Source organism: Vombatus ursinus, unplaced genomic scaffold (assembly GCF_900497805.2).
Source record: "Vombatus ursinus unplaced genomic scaffold, bare-nosed wombat genome assembly UNPS02014847.1, whole genome shotgun sequence".
In the NCBI taxonomy this organism is placed as follows: domain Eukaryota; kingdom Metazoa; phylum Chordata; class Mammalia; order Diprotodontia; family Vombatidae; genus Vombatus; species Vombatus ursinus.
Window position 1 is genome coordinate 20,488,411 of NW_020954625.1, and position 21,920 is coordinate 20,510,330.

The window sequence follows — 21,920 nt, forward strand, 5'->3', positions numbered from 1 at the left end:
GAGAGAGAGAGAGAGAGAGAGAGAGAGAGAGAGAGAGAGAGAGAGAGAGAGAGAATTATTTGCTGAACTAAAAATGTGAAGACTTGCCCTGTGGTCTCCATAAAGGTGAAATCAGTTTCTGAAAATATGCCTCTGGGAGGTGTTTGACATTTCTAAATGCCTTTTACATTCTAATATCACCATTTGCACTTTTCATCATTTTCTTAAAGAAAAAAAATGTGGTTGCAAATTACAAAGCTTTGTTTTTCCAAACATAAATAACAGGGAAAGTAGATGGAAATGTGCTATTTTCACTAGGAAAGTGGCTCCACAGGGACAAAGGCCGAAATCAATTTAATGAACCAATCCATAGAGAAAATATATGAGGGTAGAAAGCTGGAAGAGAATTTTCAGATAGGAAAGCATCGTCTAGGTCATCCATCAGGAGGCAGTGTGGTGCATTGAAAAAGAGGAACTCAAAAGTAAAGTTCACTTCATTTCCTTATAACTTTGAACAAGTTATTTTATCTCTCTGGCCCTCAGTTTACTTACCTGTAAAATGAGGTGGTTGTTCTAGAAGACCTGTAAGGGCTCTTCCTGTTCCAAATGTTGGATCTTATGAATATTCTCAAAATTATAGAGGAAGAGCTAAGCAGAAGTGGCTTGCTCAAAGTAGTAAAGGGGCAGAATTCAGAGTGGATCCTGGGGCTTCTGATTTCAAATCTGCTTATTTGTCCAAAATATGTGTTGTGCATTGGGAAAAGTGCTGAAAGTGGACCAGAAGGGAAGAGGATTGGAATCTTGCCTCTGACACCTAATATTTATGTTATCTTCAGCAAATCACTTCAGTTCACTGAAACTCAGTTTCCTCAACTATAAAATGGGGCTAATAAAATCTTAATGGCCTACTTCATGGAATTATTGGGAACGATGTAATAATATAATTTATATTATGTGTTCTCTGCATGCCAGCTATCATCATCTCTGCCACTGTAGCGTCTTTTCTGACTTGATTTCATGATAAAAGACTTTCAGCTCATACATACCCATTTCCTTCCAGACTTCAACAGCCACTGTGAACATTGTGGTGACAGATGTAAATGACAACGCTCCAACTTTTGATCCATACCTGCCAAGAAACTTATCTGTGGTTGAAGAAGAAGCCAATGCTTTTGTTGGGCAAGTTAGGGTAAGTGATAAACACTCAAACACTCTAGCCAGCGGTGGACCTCACATCAAGTCCCATGACAGCAATTCATTGCTGGATACAATGTCTAAGATCATCTGGGCATAAGCAAGGCACCTCAGAAAGTTCATTCACTATCAAACTACTGACTGCTACCACCGCAATTGTGTATTTGTAAAAGATTTGTTATCTCATTGGAGTGGGTACTGACTTTCCTGATGCAGAATGAAATTCAGATCTCAGCTTTGGTAATTCCATGTCTTTTCTCACATAGATACTCCAAAGGGGTCCTACTCAATGCCTTAGAAACTTTTGCCAAAATGTTTTTTAGACTAAATGGGGATGATGGCAGCCTTGGGTCAATCAATGGAAGTATATTTTGATTAATTAATGAACACCCTAGTTTTTATAAATGATATTCTATGAATGTTTTACTCTCAAAGAGTAGATTATTCACCAATAAAATATAGCTAATGTCTATTGTTTCAGTGCCTGGAGTTTCACGTGGTAAATGTGTACTTAATGCCTCTGACTTCATTACAAATCTTTTCATTTTTGTGAATGATATACTCTGATATTTGGATTCCTTATTTCAGTGAGGTGAACAATACTTCCATTGGTGAAAGTCGCGCCCCATATACTTCTTATCTCATGCAGTGTTTGTTCCTGCATATCCTTATTATGGGATGCTAGAAGTTTTCTTCTTTTCCCTTTAAAATTCCATGGATTTCATTATAGATCTCCAATAATCTCTCTCTCTCTCTCTCTCTCTCTCTCTCTCTCTCTCTCTCTCACACACACACACACACACACACACACACACACACACACACACACAGTTTGCCTCCTTCCCTGATCATGAGTATGATCTTGGTTCAGAAGACAACAGGAGAATTTGGATTTGAAAGGGACTTCATATGTAATCTAGCCCATTCCTACCATTTTAACAGATGACATTAAGTAACTCCTAAGGGCACAAAGTGAACAAATGGAAAATCGGAATTCATACCTGTGACCTCTGACTTCAAATCCAGTGCTCTTTCACCTCTGCCATGCTATCCTAGATGACCAGCTTTTACTCTAGTTGTTCTATATGAGACACTCTGTATAGCCCACTGGATCTTTTTCATACTATTGGGATCCCATGTGAATGTGATCTGTTTGAGATTGTGATTTCCCATGATCCAAAAAGCCATGTGAGCCATCAGAAAGCTCTGGTAGCAATAAGCTTGTTTTCTTTTGTGCCCAGGAGTGGCTTGGGATGGCTAACATTGCTGCATGATTTCCCGAGTGCCATTTAATCTGCTTTCATTCTCCTCCTTTAACTTTGAGTACAGAACATTGGCCATTTGACGTTTGAGTCCATTAGGGATGGACTGATAGACTGACCTAATGGGCTATTATTTAATCTAGAATATGTATGTGATTATGTCAATAATTTTAAGATAAATATTAATTTGCCATTTTATAGTCTTGTTAAATGAAGCGTAGTTTCCTGATTTTATGTATATCTATCTATTTTAAAAGGAAAATTATACGATAAATATTTGCAGATTTTTGACATATAAAAATGTATTAGAGTCTTCATGATAACACTGCATCTCCTGCCTTTGTCAATTGGTACATACCATTCTCCACATCTTCAATGTACTCCCTTCTATATTCTCTTCCTGGAGTACTTATGTTATTCAAAATTCAACTCAGGTACCACCTCCACTGAGAAGCCTTCCAGGAACCTTTACACACTGAAGTGTTTTCCTGTGACTCAGTTTCATTGCACTGTATTATCTGCATGCATGTGTGCATGTACTATATCCCTCAGTAGAACGTAAACTCAGTGAACACAAGATCTGTTTTTCAATTTGGTCTTATGATTCCAGGTACTGAATAGTCAGTACTTCCTGAATGGTCATTGGTTTGGCTTGGGTTGGTTTGCATTGGGTCAGCTGTACACAGGCCACCAAGAGCTGGTTATTTCCCAATAGCCTTGAACTTCATGCTTTATAAACATTCTGCAGCTGACATGACTTTCTTGAGTTTGCAGGAACAAAATGTAGTACTGAGTCGACACTGAGTTCTCTGAACTATGAGACAAAAGAGCTTGAATTGATTTAACCTGAGCTGTAAATATACTCCCGTGGTGAGCACAAGATCTACATGCTCAGTTTTTGCTGAGACAAAGAGCTAATAACTCAGTTTGAATCCCTTAAAGCCATTTCAGCATCATTAGTAAATCGAGCCTTTTAGATGGAAGAAGAAACTCTCATTCAGGAAAAAAAAATCAATGTTTCCTTCAACGATACAACTTAATATTAAACAAAATAAATCAAAACCTTGGTGGCCTTCTTCTGATTAATGGGGCTGTCAGATCCCTGTATGGTAGCCCTAAAGATGAATTGAACATTTTTAGGGCATTTTTTGGAAGCTCAGCATGGCACAGAACAATGCCTGAAACAATATCTTTTTTCTCCAAGTGGGTCACAAGTGAAGGCGATTATGGGTTCTCTCTACCAAAACCATTGGAATACAAATATGATGTTAAGTCCGTGGTCTTCAGGAAAGAGTTGGCATAATTTTAAGAGTAGATCTATTTCAATAATACTAATATAGGAATCATTTAATACCGGAGTTTCTTCAACATGTGTGGATTTCTAGGGGGAGGATGCCACTAGAAGTCAGACATATTTTTAGCCAGCAGGGAATAAATAAATTAGACTGACTCAGGACACTGGCATAAATACATACTCCAGGTTTCCTCTATTCCTGTTTTGTGACATGGAGATTTCAGTGAATTTTCAAAGGCTGAATGTAGCAGAGCCACCCATAACAGTCCTGCAAAGGCAGAATGACTTTGGTAAGAGATTGGGGATTGAAGCTGTGTTAGTTATCTGGGGACTGGCCTAAGTCAAGTTCAGAGAATCCCAATAGGCTGGGCCCCATAGGGCCTTTTCTAGGCACTTCTTTCCTGTCCTGGTATGAGTGTGTGTGTGTGGTTTATTTATCTATCTAAAATTTTCTCCTAACACTATGAATTAATGTATTATTCATAATTTAGAGAATGAATTAATTCCCTCATTTTTTGAGTTCTATTTTTCACCCATACCTATGGAGAGATGAACTTGAAATATCTAGAAATCCTAAGGAGAAAAAAAAAATGATTTCTAGAAGGATAAAATTCAAGGTTCTTTGACAATTCAACTTCATTTTTCCAAAAAGCAAAAACATATGTGTGTATGAATGTGTAGATATGTGCATATATACATGTATATACATATATATGTATGATATGTATGTATGTATCCATGTTAGAAATCATTAGGATTAAAACTGACATAAAACTATTTGGAATGAGATGATTTGCCCTTTTATTTCACTAAAGATTGTTTTTTTGAATGACAGTTGGGTATCAGTGGAGAAGGTTTTAATTCATTGCAAGTAACATATAAAGTAGGTAGTAAGTTCCTAGTAAGAAATCCAAGAGGTTTATACTTCTAGTTCTGGACTAGATAAGATATATTATAATGGCAATAATTATGAATGTGAAATCAGAGATCTTGGGATCAAATCTCTGTATTTCCCTTTAATTACCATGTAGACCTTTTTGTTTAATTTTTTATTTCATTTATTTATTCATTATTTAGATAGAAGAAGGCTGTTTAGGGAGTAACTGGAGAAATAGAATGGGAGTTAGGTTTTGGGTTTGGATGATGCCTCATATTCTAACTAGCACTGTCCCTGGGCTAGTCACCTAACTTCTATAGCATCCTAAGATTAGAACTGGAAGGGTCCTCTAAAGTCCATGAGTTCAATCCTCTCACTTTACAGATAGGGAAAATGATAACTAAAGCATGGAATTGACTTGCCCAACATCACACAGATAATAAATGGCAGGAGTCAGGATTTGAATTCAGGACATCTGATTCCTAATTCAGTTGTTCCAAGCTGTTTCTTTTTTTCTCATCTATAAAAGACTAATTGTAACATTTTGATCAATTACCTCAAATGAGATTATATATGTAAAGGGAATTTTAAACCTTAAAGTGATATGTCCACAGCATTTACTCTTACTATTATTAGTATCATTATAATATCTGACATTTTTATTCAACTTTAAGATTTGAAAATCACTTACCATAAGTGATCTGAGTTGAAAAGTCACTGAGTAGAATCTTAGTAAAAGCATTATTATTATTATTATTATTATTATTATTATTATTTAATCTGAGGACCAGTTGGATTGAATTCAGAAAAAAAAAATCTCATTCACATATCATCCAAAGTTTGGTAAAATTTTCAGCCATAGCATCTCTCAGCAGCTGGCTATACATATTGTTTTCCTCATTTTATAAACGAGCACCCGAATATTAAAAAATATTAAGTGACTTGCCAGGTTCACATAGGTAGGAAGTATCTGAATGAGGGTGTTTATTTCTATTTTTGTTATTATTACCATTATCATCATATTTCTTATTTTGTTATTTTCAAAACATTGGATAAATATCAACCCAATGAAATCCTTCTCCCAAGCATTGCCTTACTGTTCAGCAGATGTTCATTTTGAACATTGCGCAAACACAATAACCCAATGGGATCTCTCTAATCACTTTCTCATGGAGGTCGTGTTATACTGGACAGTCCTAGCGAACTAAAAAGCAGGCAAATGGAGGTCCTCCTCCATCTTATTATCCTTCCTTTTTTATGTTTTTATTCAGCAAGGATCTGAAGATTCACAGAGCAGTGTTGTAAAATTGCTGAAGTGTAGAATAGCTCTCTGACCCACATCGTTGTCACCACATGTGTCACAATTAATATGACTCCTAGGTTCAGTATTTAATTATAGGTTAGTCCCTCTTTCATAAGCAAACACTTCTCCTCAGCATGTAACCAACCTGGAGTTTTCCTTTTGAAACAGCTCATGGAGAGGTTCAAGGAGGTAGTCTCCCGTTTCTGCAAATCAAACTTCTTCTTATTAACTTATAATTTTATAATGAGTGCTTATTAGATGCAATTTCAATACCTTATTAAAATCATTTATATAGTGCTCATTAAGAGCACCAGTAAACCAACAAATATGGCTTATAGCTCAAAGAAGAGTCCTTTACATCAAAATGCTTATTAGTATTATGGTCCTTGATACTCACTAAGAAACAGGCAAAAACAGTAACTTACTGTTGTACCTTCAAGAGCTCCAAAGATCCCTTTGATCAGTGACATTCTTTTGATCTGCCCTCTTATATAGTTACCTGACATGTTGGTAATGTCATTACCTGACATCCCTATCGCTTGGGGAAAGTCAGTGTGGGCTAGGGAACCTGGAATCAGAAAAGACCTTGTAATATACTAGATTTATTGACCATGAGCAAGGCAGTGAATGAGCAACTTTGAACCTCATGTTTCTTTTCTATAAAATGGGCATAATGACATTTGCAAGATTGTTATTAGGCTTACCATGAAATTATAGGTGGACTGCTTGCAAAGCATTCTATAGGGCCATCTCCAGTCATCTAGATCTTACCACTGAACCCAGATGGTTCTGGAGGAGAAAGTGAGACTAGTGACTGCACAACCCTCCCTCACTTAAATCCAATTCACTTGCAAGTCATGGCATCACCTCCCTGATGTCATAATCCTCTTCGAGAATGTAGTATAAACAACAACAATGCCAAATAAATTTAAGCAATTATTGTTAGGTATTTGTATCCTGTTCTGAAAACTGACCTGTCCTTGATCATTAAAGCCAACAACAAAAGCTAACATTAATTAAGATTGGCTTTATCTGTTTGCTCTCTATTGATCCTAATGACAAGCCAGTCATGTAAGTGATATTACCATCTTTTACAGATTGGAAACCAAGGCTGAGAAGTCATATAGCTAGTAAGTGGGCAATGAATGGAGGATCGGACTTGGGCTCAGGTAGACCCAAATTTGAATCTTGTCTCACACACTTCCTACCATGTGAGCCTGGGAAAGTCATTTAAACCCTTACAATTCCCTCATGAAGGATAATAAAAAATGAAGGATAATAATAGCACCTACTTCATATGATGGTTGTGAGGATCAAATGTGAGAACATCCATATACATACTGATATAATTTGTAAACTCAAAAAACTATATAAATGCTATTGCTGTTGTTATTCTATACCTAAGATGGGATTTGAATTAAGGTCTTCCTCATTATGCAAGCTGTACTCCATGTAGTATGTTAAGTTATCTTTCTAAGACCAGCATACTGCTTACTTTTTCTCTCTATAGCTAAAATTAGGCTTTCTCTTAAACATGGCTGATTCACTGCTTCCTCTTGACCCTACCCCTTAAATTTCCTGTGCATAAGAGTGCTCTCAACTAGGGTCAGATGCTAATTTAATTGTTTGTTCAAGCTAGGACCTGCTTTGAGAAATTTCCATTTCTTTCATATCTTTTTGACTTCCTGTCAGAAATCATTTTCACATAATAACTTGATGAGAAACCCTCTTACAAAAAAGGTATGGTGGATCGTAAATACAAATAACTCACACACTTTAAATATTACATTTGAATAAGACAACCTTTTTAGACCAAGAAATATATTTAAAGCAGTTTTCTCCACAATCCCTAAGCTTTATCATGCAAAAAAAGGATACAACACATAGATTTAAAATGTGCTCTGGGAGAGAAATACATAAAAATTAGTAGTTTAGAGCATGTAAATAATATTTTTCATAAATAATACATATCTATGTAAATATGTTGCTTTATACACAATGGTGAAACTGATGAAGTGATGCTTTTCAGAACCATTTTTAAATCTCAACTGTATGGAATGTGTCTTCCATTTATTTGGCAGAACAAAGTCAGGTATGGCAGGTGGGCCCCTTCTTCAAATAGTATTATCACTCTTAAAATACTTTTTGTTTACTGTTAAAAGGTTATGATATTCAGGTGAAAAATAAGCCAGATTGCTTACCAGGGAAGAATCAAACTCACAAAGGTCAGTATTGTGTTATCCTTCCTTATATAGTGCTAATCTCCCTAAGCACCAACAAAAAAAGAGAAATCAAAATAATTTAAAGACCTTAGGGAAAAACTTCCAAATTAATTATGTCATTTATTCATATTTCTCCAATGCCTTTTAAGTTTGAAAGCTCTTGACCTCTTAAGAGAGAGAACCTTCCAATCTCAGAGATAAAAGCTACAACAAAGTTCATCTAGTCCAATCCAGTTCTTAGCACAGTCCACAGCACATAGTAGGTGCTTAATAAATGTTTATTGACTGACTGATAACCCAATCCTGACTAAGAATTCCATTTACATTGTTCCAGACAAAATGTTTTTCAGCCTTTTCACAAAGACCTCCAACTACTTCCAGAGACAGTCCATGAAAAGTTTGGATATCCCAATGCAAGAGAGTCATTTATTGTTTGGTTGTTTTTATATCAAAGCCTAAATCTGTTTCTTTGCCAGATCTACTCATTGTTCCTAGGTCTTCACTCTACAATCAAACAATAAATATAAACCCTCTTCCACATAAATATCCTTAAGATAGCTAACTTGCCCTCTCCCACCCCCCCACTCTGAATCGTCTCTTCTCCAGGCTAAACATCCCCAATTCCTTGGATAGATCTTCACATGGCATGAACTCAAAGACCTTCATTCTTCTGTTTGCCCTCTTTCAAATATTCCTCAATTGGTAAATATTATTAATATCTAAATTCTGTTGTCCATAATAGAATGAGATTCTCCCAATATAGTTTAAAAGTCTCATACTACTTTTCTCTAATGGATAGATGTGATATAAGTCATGATGGCTTAAATTAACTAGGTTGTGCTTTATGATGGTGGTGATGGAAGGAACTCATAGAGATCTTTAATTAATTTCACATTCTAATAAATATTTATATCACCTTTTTTTTAAATGGAAGTTCAGTTTAATTTCCAATTACTTTATTCCCTCTTTTTGTTTTTTACTATGTTGAAAATTTTGGAAGGATCTTGCTTATCATTCATTCTATGTGGCCATTCTCTACAGTGATAACAAGTGAAAGAAATCTATACCATCTCATAATAGTTAACTGTCATCACAGGATGATATCATCCCAGGATCACAGATCCTGAGCTAGAAGGCACTTCGTTAGACACATGGTTCCACTTCTTCATTTCATAATTAAGACAACAGAGACTCAGAGTAGTGAATTTACTTACCCAGGTTCTTACATGTAGTAGCAGAGCCGTGATTCAAACTCAGATCTTCTGAGTCCACTGACCCACATTGCTTCTCCCATTATACGTGGCCTTCCATCAATGCATTTTATTTGCATTTTTTATAAAAAGAATCTGAAAGCAAGCAATCCATTATTATTCATTCAGTGAGGCTTCCTGTTGAATCCAGGTTCCCACTTTATTCCAAATAACTCTCCCTTCAATTCAGTGCCATATGTGCCCTTAGAGGGGACAGGGGTTGGGTTTTAGGCATTGCTATATTATCACCTTGGTAGACCTTACTAGCCATTCTCACATACCCAGGAGGAATCCTGAGGCATATCTCCAAATTGTCCTGATTTTTCCATTTATAGATTACACACACACACAAACAAACACATATACACGCATACACATGAGCACCCCTCAATCAATATATATATGAGGTATTTACTAGATTTACTTATTTCCTCACATGTAAAATGAAAAGGTTGTACCAAATGATTCCTGAGATCCTTTCCAGCTCTCATAGGAAATGGTTCAATGCAGTTTTTTGTTGTTGTTTGTTTTTTTGCCTGAAAGATGTTTAATATTCTTGATGTGGGTATGCCTGCCACTGGCACACATCACCACTCTTCTTTGTCTCACTAAATGGTCGTGATTACTTTGGCCAGAATTTTGGCCTATAGCCTACCTAGCAATCTTAAGATAGCAAAAATACTTAATGCCTATCAATGGGCCTTTTGCTCCCATTCACTCTAGTCTGGCAAGGTTAGCCAGAGCTTGCTCCTAACAGAGCCTTCAGGAACCCAGGCTCATGTGTACTCCTGATGAGGCGCCAGGGGAAGACTTTGGCCATCAAATTGATCTCACCAGCTGCACTCCTTGGCCTGGACTCCATTATGATCATGCCCCAAGAAAGTCAGCAATCTCCAAGATTGCATCTCATACCTCATCAGTACCCTCAGACCTCTCTGCTGTTCTGATTAGAGGGCTGACAGGTGAAGCAAAGAACTTCTCCCCAAACCTCCATTATCACAGACCAGCCACCTCTGCATTTCCCACCAGCTGCACTTCTTAGACTGGACTCTATCATGTCTATATTCTGGGTATATTCTACTTCTTCCTCTTCCTTTTTAGGTTTGCGTGAGTTTGTGTGTGTGTGTGTGTGTGTGTGTGTGTGTGTGTGTGTGAGTGTGTGTGTATGATCTCCTCCCATTAAATTGTAAGGTCCTTGAGGTCAGAGACTGTCTTTTGTTTTCTTATGTGCATGCCTACTACTTGGCATAGTGTCTGGCAGGTGGTAGGTAACTTTAGAAATGTTTATTGACTGACTGATACTTTGCAATGCCCTGTGCTAGAAAACCATTTATTTCATGGATCTCAGCAGTCAACCCATCTCCTGTATTTGAAAGGGTTGGGTGCTGTTCTTCTGGTAATTTGCCTCTACATGTGGTCAGGTGAGTTGTACCTGAACTGCCTCCTGGTGGCAGGAAACAAAGAGCAGGGTGACAAACAGAGCTTCCATTCTCTCTGAAATAGCTAAGAAAGAGCCAGATGCCCAAGATCCACATGATGGTCACAGCCCTGCAAGGGCATCACAAACCAGGTGTTCTTCCCACCCAGAAGGAGCTGGATGGCACCACCCTTATGACCACTTAGAAAGGTGTACTCAAGCTGAATATCAAAACTGTCTGCCATAAAACTAGCTGTGTGACCATAGATAAATTAACACCCCTTCTGGATCCTAGAAAATCATAGGTCCTTAATGTTAGGAGGAGCTGCAAGGCCATTCTAGTTCAACCTGGACACATCCAAGAATCCTCTCTCCAAGTGGTCAATCCAAGTTTCTATCGACCTTGACCTGAAGAACTACCGTGACAGAGAATTCACTTCCTCTACAAACCCTTTGCATAAATCTCCTCTTTAGGGCATTGTCTTTTGGGGGGTATCAACCCTCAGCTGGCCACTCTTCAACTCCTACCCATTGCTTGCATGGCCTTATGAGACCAGTAGAAATCTAATCCCTTCTCCAGAGGACAACCTTTAGCATATTTGAAGACAACCATGAGCCATCCCTTCTCCAGGCTAATTGCTCTCAGTCCCCTCATATAATGCATATTTGACATGATTTTAAAGCCCTTTACCTCACTGGTCACCCTCCAATCAATGCCACTCATCTTATCTCAATCTTCATTAGTCAAAAGAACATGATAGAACTAGATGATCACACTAAGCAAGTTGATTAATGCCTCAATTACCTGTATAATTCTCTTAGGCTATACATCACAGAGGAGCTATTTCTCTCTCTCTATCAGTGGAGTGAATTAGAAAAAAAAGTAGGAGTTACCTTCACAGATTAGATTACTGGTTTAACCTTGCCCCCCAAAAAAAGATCAATTTCCTCTCTCTCTCTCTCTCTCTCTCTCTCTCTCTCTCTCTCTCTCCCTCCCTCTCTCCCCCCCTTCCTCCTCCTACTCTGGCCTCTTTCCCATCTGCTCCATACATGAGACTCAACAGCCCAAAAAAATGGAGAGTTGAGACAATTAAGGTGCAATGTGGCATAGTAAATAGCTCAATTAAATGCCAGTTAGGCTTCCACATAAATAGCTAATTTGGGAATCACTGTGTTTTATTATCCTTCATTTAATTTTTACATCCCTAATGAAATGGTCAGAGGAATCTCATGTTGCTAACTTCCTTCATATGATCTTTCGTGGGTTCCATAGTTTTCCAGGTATCTCTTTCATTCTTATTTCTTATTTTTTTTTCCTGGGCACTTTTCTTTCTGCCAATGGAAGCTGGTCCACATCCAAGACAAGATAATGGAAGTCATAGCAAATCAAGTGCTCTGGAATACCCAAATCTCTCCAGATAATAGGAAGTATGTATGTGTATGTACATAAATATATACTTACATATATACATGTATAAATATATACATACATATATACATATGTATATATGTGTACATATACCTGTGTGCATATGTGTATACATATGTATACACATCCTCATATATATAATATATACATACACAAACACACACATGTATATACATATATATGTATATATATACATATATATATAAATTTCAGTAGCAAAAACAGGAGTTTCTGGTCAAATTTATTCAAATGATTGTACCAACTTTTGTATTACACATTAACACATAGATCTAAAGGTGGATAGAACCTTTAAGGTCATTAAATGTATCTCCTTCATTTTTCAGAGGAGGAAACTGAGGCCCAGGGAGGCAAAGCTACAGATCCAGCAATAGACCCCAGGTCTCTGTTTGCAAACCCAGCACTCTTTCTATAATGCCACATCTGTGAATCTAGAGTATGTCAGAATTAAAACATAGAATCCCACATTTGGAAAGGAATTGAGAAGTCACCTTAGCCAAAATTCCATCCAATGTAGGTATTGCCTGCTGAGAGTGTTGATATCCTAAATCCAGAGTTCTTTTTAATGAACCATGTTGCTTACGATTGAATTCATTATGTGCCTTATATTATAATTGTACCATTTGTCTCTTCTACCAATGAACCTTATCACAGAAATTAAGATGTTTCTCTTGAGTTATAGTGAACCTATCCTACTTTACAGTATTTTCTTTTAAATGCACTCAGACCACTAGGGCATAGCCAACCAAATAATTTTGAAATTTCTATTCACTAGATTTTAGGTAGAGCTATATTAATAACTACTTGGGTGTGGGGGGATTGTGTGTGTGTGTGTGTGTGTGTGTGTGTGTGTGTTTAAACTTAGGGATCATTTTTTTTTTGCATGAGGCGAAGGATGTGAAGGAAATTCTTTCACATTTCCCTCAAATAAGTAATTTGTATTGGTCATGACAGAATTAGTAGTAATTTTATCAATAATTATAATATGGCTACCTTCCTTGATGCAGCTGGTGGTATAGTTAATAGAGACCTAAGTTCAAATGCAGCCTCAGACACTTACTAGCTATGTGAAACTGGTCAGTCACTTAACTGCTATTTGATTCAGTTTCCTTATCTAAAATTAAGTATAATAACAGTTGTTATAGGGATCAAATAAGATAACATTTGTAAAAAGCACTTAGCATAATGCTTGGCACATAGTAGATGCTATATGATTACTTAGTGTGTTCTCCTTTATTTCCTTACATTTGCATAGTCTTTAAACATTTTGAAAGTGCTTTCATACATTATGGGTTCATGTATGTATGTTATGGTTCATGTATGTAAAGTTCTCTGAAAATGTTATTGCACTATGTTAATAGCAATTATTGTTGTTATTTTTATTTTTCATAATTCTAGATAATAATAATCTCCAAGACATCCAGAGCTTTCTCTTAGATTCAACCCCCAGGCCGGTATGAAGAGTCTATACAAGAATAACCAGGCAGACAACCCAGACCAAAGGGAAGCCTGCTGTTTTATGACCTTGAACCTGCAGATATTTCCAGCTGATTGATAGTGGCTGATTCCAGGAACAGTCCCCTGGAACTCTAAACAGGATCAAGCTTATAGTTGTGTTGCTTAGATCCAAACCCAGGTCAAAAACTTGCAGAGTTTATAATAAAAGGACAACATTAAGGTTTTGTCCTGGATCAGACCCCAACCTGAGATGCATGTTTCATTCTGGAAGATCACAGTATTTGCTACACTGACAGAGTAGTAGCAGGACCGAAAAAGACTCAAAAACATGACCAAATATGATGCAAGAATTCCTTCCAGAAATGCGCAGAGCCTGGCCCCAATTCAGTTAGGAAGTAATGTTGAAAGAATAAGTGAACAAAAAGAATCCCACCCCAAAGTACTTGCCACATTATGGGCAATTAATTGCTTGTTGCATTGAATTTCTGAAACTTAAAGTATGTTAGGATTGATTTTCCTGTTAGTCAAAGAGTATTAGAATTCCTACTTCATGAACTCCTTACTTCTAGATGGTACTTAGCTCATGTTAGGCCATACAGTAGCAAGGTGACACAGTGGATAAAATGCCAGACTTGGAGTCTTCCTCACTCCAATCAGCCTCAGACACTTACTAGCTGTGTGATCCTGGTCAAGTCACTTAACCTCTTTATGCCTTAGGCTCCTCATCTGTAAAATAAGGCTAATAATTGTACCTACCAGGCAGCTAGTTGGCACAGTGGATAGAGTGGTGGGCCTGGAGTCAGGAAGTCCTCATCTTCCTGAGTTCAAATCTGGCCTCGGGCACTTGCTAACTATGTGACCCTGGTTAAGTCACTTAACCCTGTTTACCTCAGTTCCTCATCGATAAAATGTGTTGGAGAAGGAATGGCAAACCATTCCAGTATCTTTGCCAACAAAACCCCAAATGGGATCAGAAAGTCAGACCCGACTGAAAAATGACTTAACAAAAAACAGCACCTACATCACCCAATTATTGTAAGGATCAAACAAAACCACATGCGAGGTGCTTTGCAAACCTTCAAGTGCTGTATCAATGCCAGCTGTATAGGCAGTCTGGGATCAGCAGCAGATTCAAACACAGGTCTTCCCACTGCGCAGCCAGGCCTCTCTTCCCTGTAGGACACATCCTTGAGATATGCTACATTGGCTCATTTTCTGATGATTCACTCTCTATTCACCTAGAACCGAGACATGAGATTTTCAGTTCCCAAAACCTATTTCAATGTACTATCACAAGACAAGTTTATTTATTAGCCCTTCTTACTTAAATGGAGTAAGAACAGAAGTGTCATTCTTTGTCCAAGGCAATGAGGACCTCCTCTATTCATGTTTTAAAATATCTCAGTCTAAAGAGAATTGCTTCTCAAAAAGTCAAATGATTAATGAGTAGGTATGTCCTTTCTTCTATTAATTTCAGGACTTTTTAAAGTTGAGAAACATATCAAAAATTGGATTTTGTAAATTTATTATCTATAACTAATTTTATCACACATGCAGTCACTTTGTTTTTCTGGATCAGGTTATAAAATTGAGGACATTACATTTATTGATTTAGAATACTGAGTTTTCCAAAAACATCTACATCTAACAAATTGACAAGTTTCAAGAGGAACTTTTGGTTATATTTTTTTTCTTTCAGTTTTATTATGATCACTGAGAAAAATGTTTATCCTTTTAGCTCCAACCCCTTTGAAATGACTTTAGCACAAGAAAAGCTATGTATTTCACAACAGCACAAAATGCCCTGTGCTCTGACCCCATATCTTTTCTTTCCTTTTAATGGACTTTTTTTTCTTTATAAAATTGATCATTCTCCTAACAATGTGAAAAACCTGGATGTAGCTTCTCATTTATATTGCCCCATAAAAGTGATTATCTGAGAAGCCTGAGATGCGTCCAGATTGCACCAGGGGCCAAACTTTTAATTCGTGCTCGCTGACCTGCATTTCACGCTGACATAGCTTGGGCTCTATTAATTTTAAGTCTTGGGTGATCTTCTTACTTTATGTCATTTCACTTTTTAAAAACTTGCCAGTTTTATTGAAAATTTCTCTTCATGTGCCTTTGACATCAATAGGTTTGCAAAGTAACCCATCTTCCCTAACTTGAACTTTCTTTTGTTCAGGGGTTGGAATGGGGGGGAGGGACTGAATGTTCTCCTGCAGCAATTGTACTTAAAAATATCCAACGGTTTTTTTTTTTCATTACTGCTTCATGGCTTGCAAGATAGTGTCACCTTGGGAGCAGTGTGAGGGTTGGGCAGCAGTTTAAAAATACTGTTCTAGACTAATTTCCTTTTCAACAGGTATTTGGTGATAAGTGAGGCCATGGTGTCCATCATTGTGAATCATCTTCCACAACAGTTTGCTAATGAGTTTATAATCTAGATTTTTTCCCCTGGTTGCCATATTAGTCTACTTAAATAAGAGATCCTGGGTCTGGCCCAAGAAGACAAGAATTATACGCTGGTGAAACTTCACCAAGAATTAGCGCCTCAATCAAGGTCATCTTTTCTGTCCTTGTCATTGTTCAGAACCTAAAGCTTTTTGGCCCAAGTTGTGTTGAAGTTGCTGCAATTGTCAGCAGAGTCTACTGATATTTACCCTTTATCTTATTTTTTTCTTAATTTGTTTAATTTATGGTAACCACTCCATGATCTGACCATACACAGTTAGCTGTTTTTCAATGAACTGCTTATAACCAGAGATGAATTATCCAGCAAGCTGAATAATCACATTGCCTAGAATCTAGCAAAGCTAGAGGGCCTATGAAAAGGTTAAAACATTTCTAAAATAAAGCCATCTTATTAAACATTTATGTGTGTGCATGTACGTCTATGTGTATATATGTGCGTGCGTAATGTATGTTTGTGTATAGATGCCTAATGTGTATATACAAATGTATATAATATATACATATGCATGTATGGACATATGTGTATACATACATACATATATATTTCTATCTATACCCATAAATCCCTATATATAATACTATATTTCAAATCTATTTCTATTTCTCTATATACATGAACATCTCTATGCTGATATTTCTATATTTTTCTCTATCTATGCAAATGATGCCCAAATTTACCTTTCCTGCCCCAATCTTTCTTTTGACCTCCAATATCCTGTCTCTAGCTGTCTTTCAGACATTTCATACTGGATATTTAGTAGACATCTTAAAATCAACACACTCAAAACAGAACTAATTTTTTTTACTCCCAAACCTCTGCCCCTACCTTATGTATTATTATAGGGGGCACCACAATCCTTCCAGTTCCTCAGACTCATAACATATGAGTCATCCTGGATTCCTCACTACCTCTCACCTCACCCCATATCAAAGCTGTTGCCATGGTCTGTCAATTTTACCCTCACAACAACTCTTGAATGTGCCCCCCTTTCTCCTCTGACACTGTCCACTTTCTTGTGCAGTCCCTCACCACCTCAGTATTAGACTACTGCACTAGCTTGCTGGTGGGTCTTCCTACCTCACATCTCTCCCACTTGCAATGCATTCTCCATTCAGCCACTAAAATGATTTTCCTAAAACACAGGTCTGATCATGTCACTGCCCTCCCATACGTAATAAACTCCAGTGGCTCCCTATTGCCACTAGGATCAAATAGAAAATGTTCTATTTGACATTCAAAACTATTCATTACCTTTCCCTCTCCTACCTTTTCAATTTTCTTATACTTCAATCCCTGTTATATAGTCTTCAATCCAGTGACACTGGCCTCCTGCCTGATCTACAAATAAGATATTCCATCTCTTGACTCTGGGCATGTTCTCTAGCTGTCTTTCATGACTATAATGCTTTCCTTCCTCTACTCTGACTAATGAATTCCCTGACTTCCTTTAAGTCCCAACTAAAATCCCACCTTTTATAGGAAGCTTTCCCTAAGCCCTCTTAATTCTAGCACTTTTTCTTTTTAAAAAATTTTTCCTATTTATTTGGTATGTAGCTTGTCTGTGTACATATTGTTTGCACGATGAATTTTTCATTAGGTTGTAAGCTCCTTGAGGGCAGGGATTGTATTTTGCCCTTTTTATATCCCCAACTCTTAGCACAGTGCTTGGAACATAGTAGACACTTCACAAATGTTTATTAAACGAATTAATATTGATCTCTATGTTTATAGTCATCTAAAGCTTTGTGTGATTAAAGGATCCTCTGTTGTTTTTTTTTATTATTTGTTTGTTTGTTTGTTTTTTTTGCTTTTATGCTTCCCCCTTCACTGAGGAAAGGAGAGGAGCACCATATCACTGAGAGCTGTTTTTTGTTTGTTTCAGAGTCATTACCCCCTAAACAAATCATGACTTGATGGGAAGTTTTGTCTCTATGTCTGTAGTTGGACTGGTCCTCAGACAGCAAAGAGAATCCTTCTTATGGCCCATGGTAAAAGGTCCAAATTTTAGGACCTTCCAGTGCTTCTCCACTAGGGTCATAGCCTTTGAGAACCCAGGAATATCTCCATAATTCAGGGAGGCATCCCAGGAAGCACCATTTTTGAAGGTTACTTTCATGATAAGAGGCAGCATGATAAAGAGAACAGTATACTTGAGATTAGGAAAAAGGGTCAAATCTTTTGTGTGATGCTTAATTAGAAGTGGTATATGGACAAGTCACTTATCCTCTCTGAGCCTTCTTGATAAAATGGAGATAAGCTCACATACATTTTCCACCTCACAGGTTTGGTTTTGTTTTGCTTAAATGACATAACATGCTTGCGCCATATAGATGTCAATTCCCATTCCCATTCCTGTATCTGAATTATTACATAGAATCAAAGAATCATTAAATGATACTGCTAGAATCAATAATCCAATCAAGCAACATTTATTAAGTACTAACTATGTTCCAGGTACTGTGCTGAGTACTGAATATATGAAGAAGAGAAGGAAATGTTAGTGTACATTTAGTCTATTTTGTTTTCATTTTACAAGTCAGGGAAATGAATACAAAGAATTGAGATCGATTACTCATTGTCACTTGATACAAATACTTATTTGTGAACCCCTTTCTATTTGCCATGTTATCAGTCTTATTGGAAAAGAAGATTTACTTTATGGATCAATATCCAGGAATACCTTATGGCAAAGTCTAGGAGAGGGTCTGTTTGCATGCCAAATGGTGTACACCAAGATATGCTCCCATACTCTCTTAGATAGCTCCTCTGATTCAAGAAAGAATGTGGTCATCAATTTTGAATATTCTCTTTACCTCTGTTTCAAGACAGCTCCATTAGTTTCCCTGCTAGTTTAGGTTTGCATGAGCATGTACTCAAGTAGGCTTTAATATTATTAAGCATAACAGAACAGGGATTCTGATTTTAAAACCAGCAATTAGAACTGAACATGGCTCTATTAACTCTACCCGGCTTTCATCTCATCTGTCATCCTTGGTAAACATAATGCTATCCTAGTAGGGTGGAAAATGGATGTTGTCAATGCTCGCATTTTATTCCCTGATGACTTTAAACTTTCTGGTATTACCTGACAGGCTGAATGTCTGCAAAATATATTACAGAGTCAAAATTTGTCTCCACAGAACTGGTTATATTATGTATGACAAGCAGGAGACTTATTTTTCTGTGCAATAGGAATGCCTTTTGAACAATTGAGTCTTTAATTGATATATGATCATTTATTTAAATATCCATTTTACCCTCATTGGCACACCATGAGACCATGATTGTCTATGTGTGGTGTACAGTGCATCCAATGAGGCAACAGTACATGAAAGACAGTGAGACTCCCATCTCCCTAGTCCAGTACTTTAAAATTTTAGATGCTTGCAAGGAGGGATTGTTTCATCATTTGTACTTATCAACAGTGCCTAGCACAGTGCCTGGCTCATAATAAATGATACATGCCTATTAATTGATTCATTGATTTTATTCAATGCCTGTCCTGGACCTGTGTAAGAAGACATTGGCTTTCTTCATTGCCATACTATACTGTTGATTCAAAGTGAACTTACAGCCAAACACCCAGATGTTTTTCAGATGCATTGGGGGAGGTGGAAGGGAACAAAGATTTTGTACATCACCCACTATGTGCCAGGCACAATGCTAAGTACTTTATAAATCATACCTGTATGTCCATGCCATTTTAATATTCCTTCCCACTCTGTGTGATTCTTGGCCACAACTTTCAAGAAGATCATCAGATCATCTTACTTGTCTGCTGAGGAACCTATATACGAGCCAAGAAAGTAACAGAACTGAACACGGAACAACTGATTGGTTTAAGATTGGAAAAGGAGTACAACAAGGCTATATGTTGTCGCCTTATTTATTTAACTTGTGGGCAGAGTGCATCATACAAAATGCCAGGCTGGATGAATCAAAAGCCAAAATTAAAGTTGCCAGGAGAAATTGTAATAATCTCAGATATGCAGATATGTATTCTGAAGGCAGAGAGTAATGAGGAATTAAGAAGTCTCTTGATGAGGGTGAAAGAGGCTTGAAGTCCCATCACTTCCTAGCAAATAGAGGGAGAGAAAACAGAAGCAGTGTCAGATTTTATATTCTTGGACTCAAAGATCATTGTAGATGGTGAGTGTGGCCATGAAATTAAAAGATGCATCCTCCTTGGAAGGAAAGCTATGGTAAATCTTGACAGCATACTAAAAAGCGGAGACACCACCTTGCCAACATAGGTATGTATAGTCATTTGGTTTGGTTTTGTTCTCCCCCTCAGTAGCACTGTATGGCTCTGAGACTTGGCTTACAAGGAAAACTAAGTACCATAGAATCAACATTTTTGAATTGTGGTGCTAGAGAAGACTTTTGAGAGTCCCTTGGACAACAAGAAGGTTAAATAACTCAATATTTAAAGAAATTAATTCAGACTATTCACTGGAAAGTCAAATACTGAAGCTGAAACTTGAATACTTTGGCCACATCATGAGAAGATGAGACTCATTGGAAAGACCCTGATGTTGGGAAAGACTATAGAGAAGAGAAAAATAAGTGGCAGAGATGAGATGTATAGATAGTGTCATAGAAACAATGAACATGAGCTTGGACAGACTTTGAGAGATAGTGGAAGATAGAAGAGCCTGATGTGCTATGGTCCATGAGTCACAAAGAGTTGGACACAACTGAACAACAGTGCAAAATCAGTTTTTGATAAAGCCTTGTTGATAACCTTCAAGATCCCTTCCACTTTTAAATCTATGATCCTGTGATCTATTCCGAAATAATAACAATAAGAAAAACAGCAACAACAATAGTAACAACAAAAATAATGATGACCAAGCATTTATGAAATATGTAATATGTACTAAGTGCTGAATATACAAGCAACAAAAAATCTGTCAACATCTGCTGTTATTTGCTTCTTCAGAGCACTCTACTAGACACTGAGGAGAAACATGGTATAGATAAAACACAGTGCCTAGCCTAAAGGAAGTTGTAGATTAGTAGGGCATGATTTTTGCCCTTAAATTCCATTTCTCCCTTACTCTTCTCTGGAGGACCTTGATCTAACTACCATCCCCATTCTCTTGTGATTCTTCAATCTGTCCTTTTACATGGAACCCTTACCAACTGCCTAAAAATGTAATCAGCTCTCCCAAGTCATAAAAAGGCTTCGTTTAAATCTTTCAGACTACCTAACTACTTATTAATCTCCCCCCACATATATGTGGTTATAAATTGTGAATATATGTGTATACATATGGATGCATGCATGTCCACATACGCATGTGTGTGCATGTAATTATGTGCACACATATTCCATAATCCCATACTGCCTTCTGTATACCAATAGTTCCTTCACTCTTTGATTGCTGGTTTATGTTCATTAAAGCTGTTAAGTTATATTATAACAGCTATATTCTCTGGTTCTTGGATTTACCCAAACAGACTAAGATCAGTTTCATGGTGAGCAATGGGTTTACCTGTCTGTAGCCCTGGGCTTCACAGGGTGGACGGTCATTGACAACAACAACCTTAAGTCAAAGAACATTTCCTTGGAAGATGCACCAGCCCCCAAATATCTTTTCTTTCTTGTTGCCTCAAACAGAACTGGCCATGGATTAACTAGTACTTTGAGCCACTTGCCAGTCTCTTTTTTCCTAAGAAATTGTAGACACCATTATCTTTCTGTGGCCATGGTCCTAGGAGCATATGACCAGTAAATA

The 21,920-nt window shown here is 37.2% G+C and overlaps 1 protein-coding gene across 1 annotated transcript in view; it reads left to right on the forward strand.

The window, feature by feature from the left end:
• PCDH15 (protocadherin related 15) overlaps nucleotides 1-21,920 on the forward strand; it is a 1,147,277-nt gene that overhangs the window by 844,972 nt on the left and 280,385 nt on the right. The window contains exon 18 of the mRNA XM_027840684.1: nucleotides 1,040-1,168. Coding sequence (XP_027696485.1) covers nucleotides 1,040-1,168 — 129 coding nt within the window. The remainder of the gene's footprint in view (nucleotides 1-1,039; nucleotides 1,169-21,920) is intronic.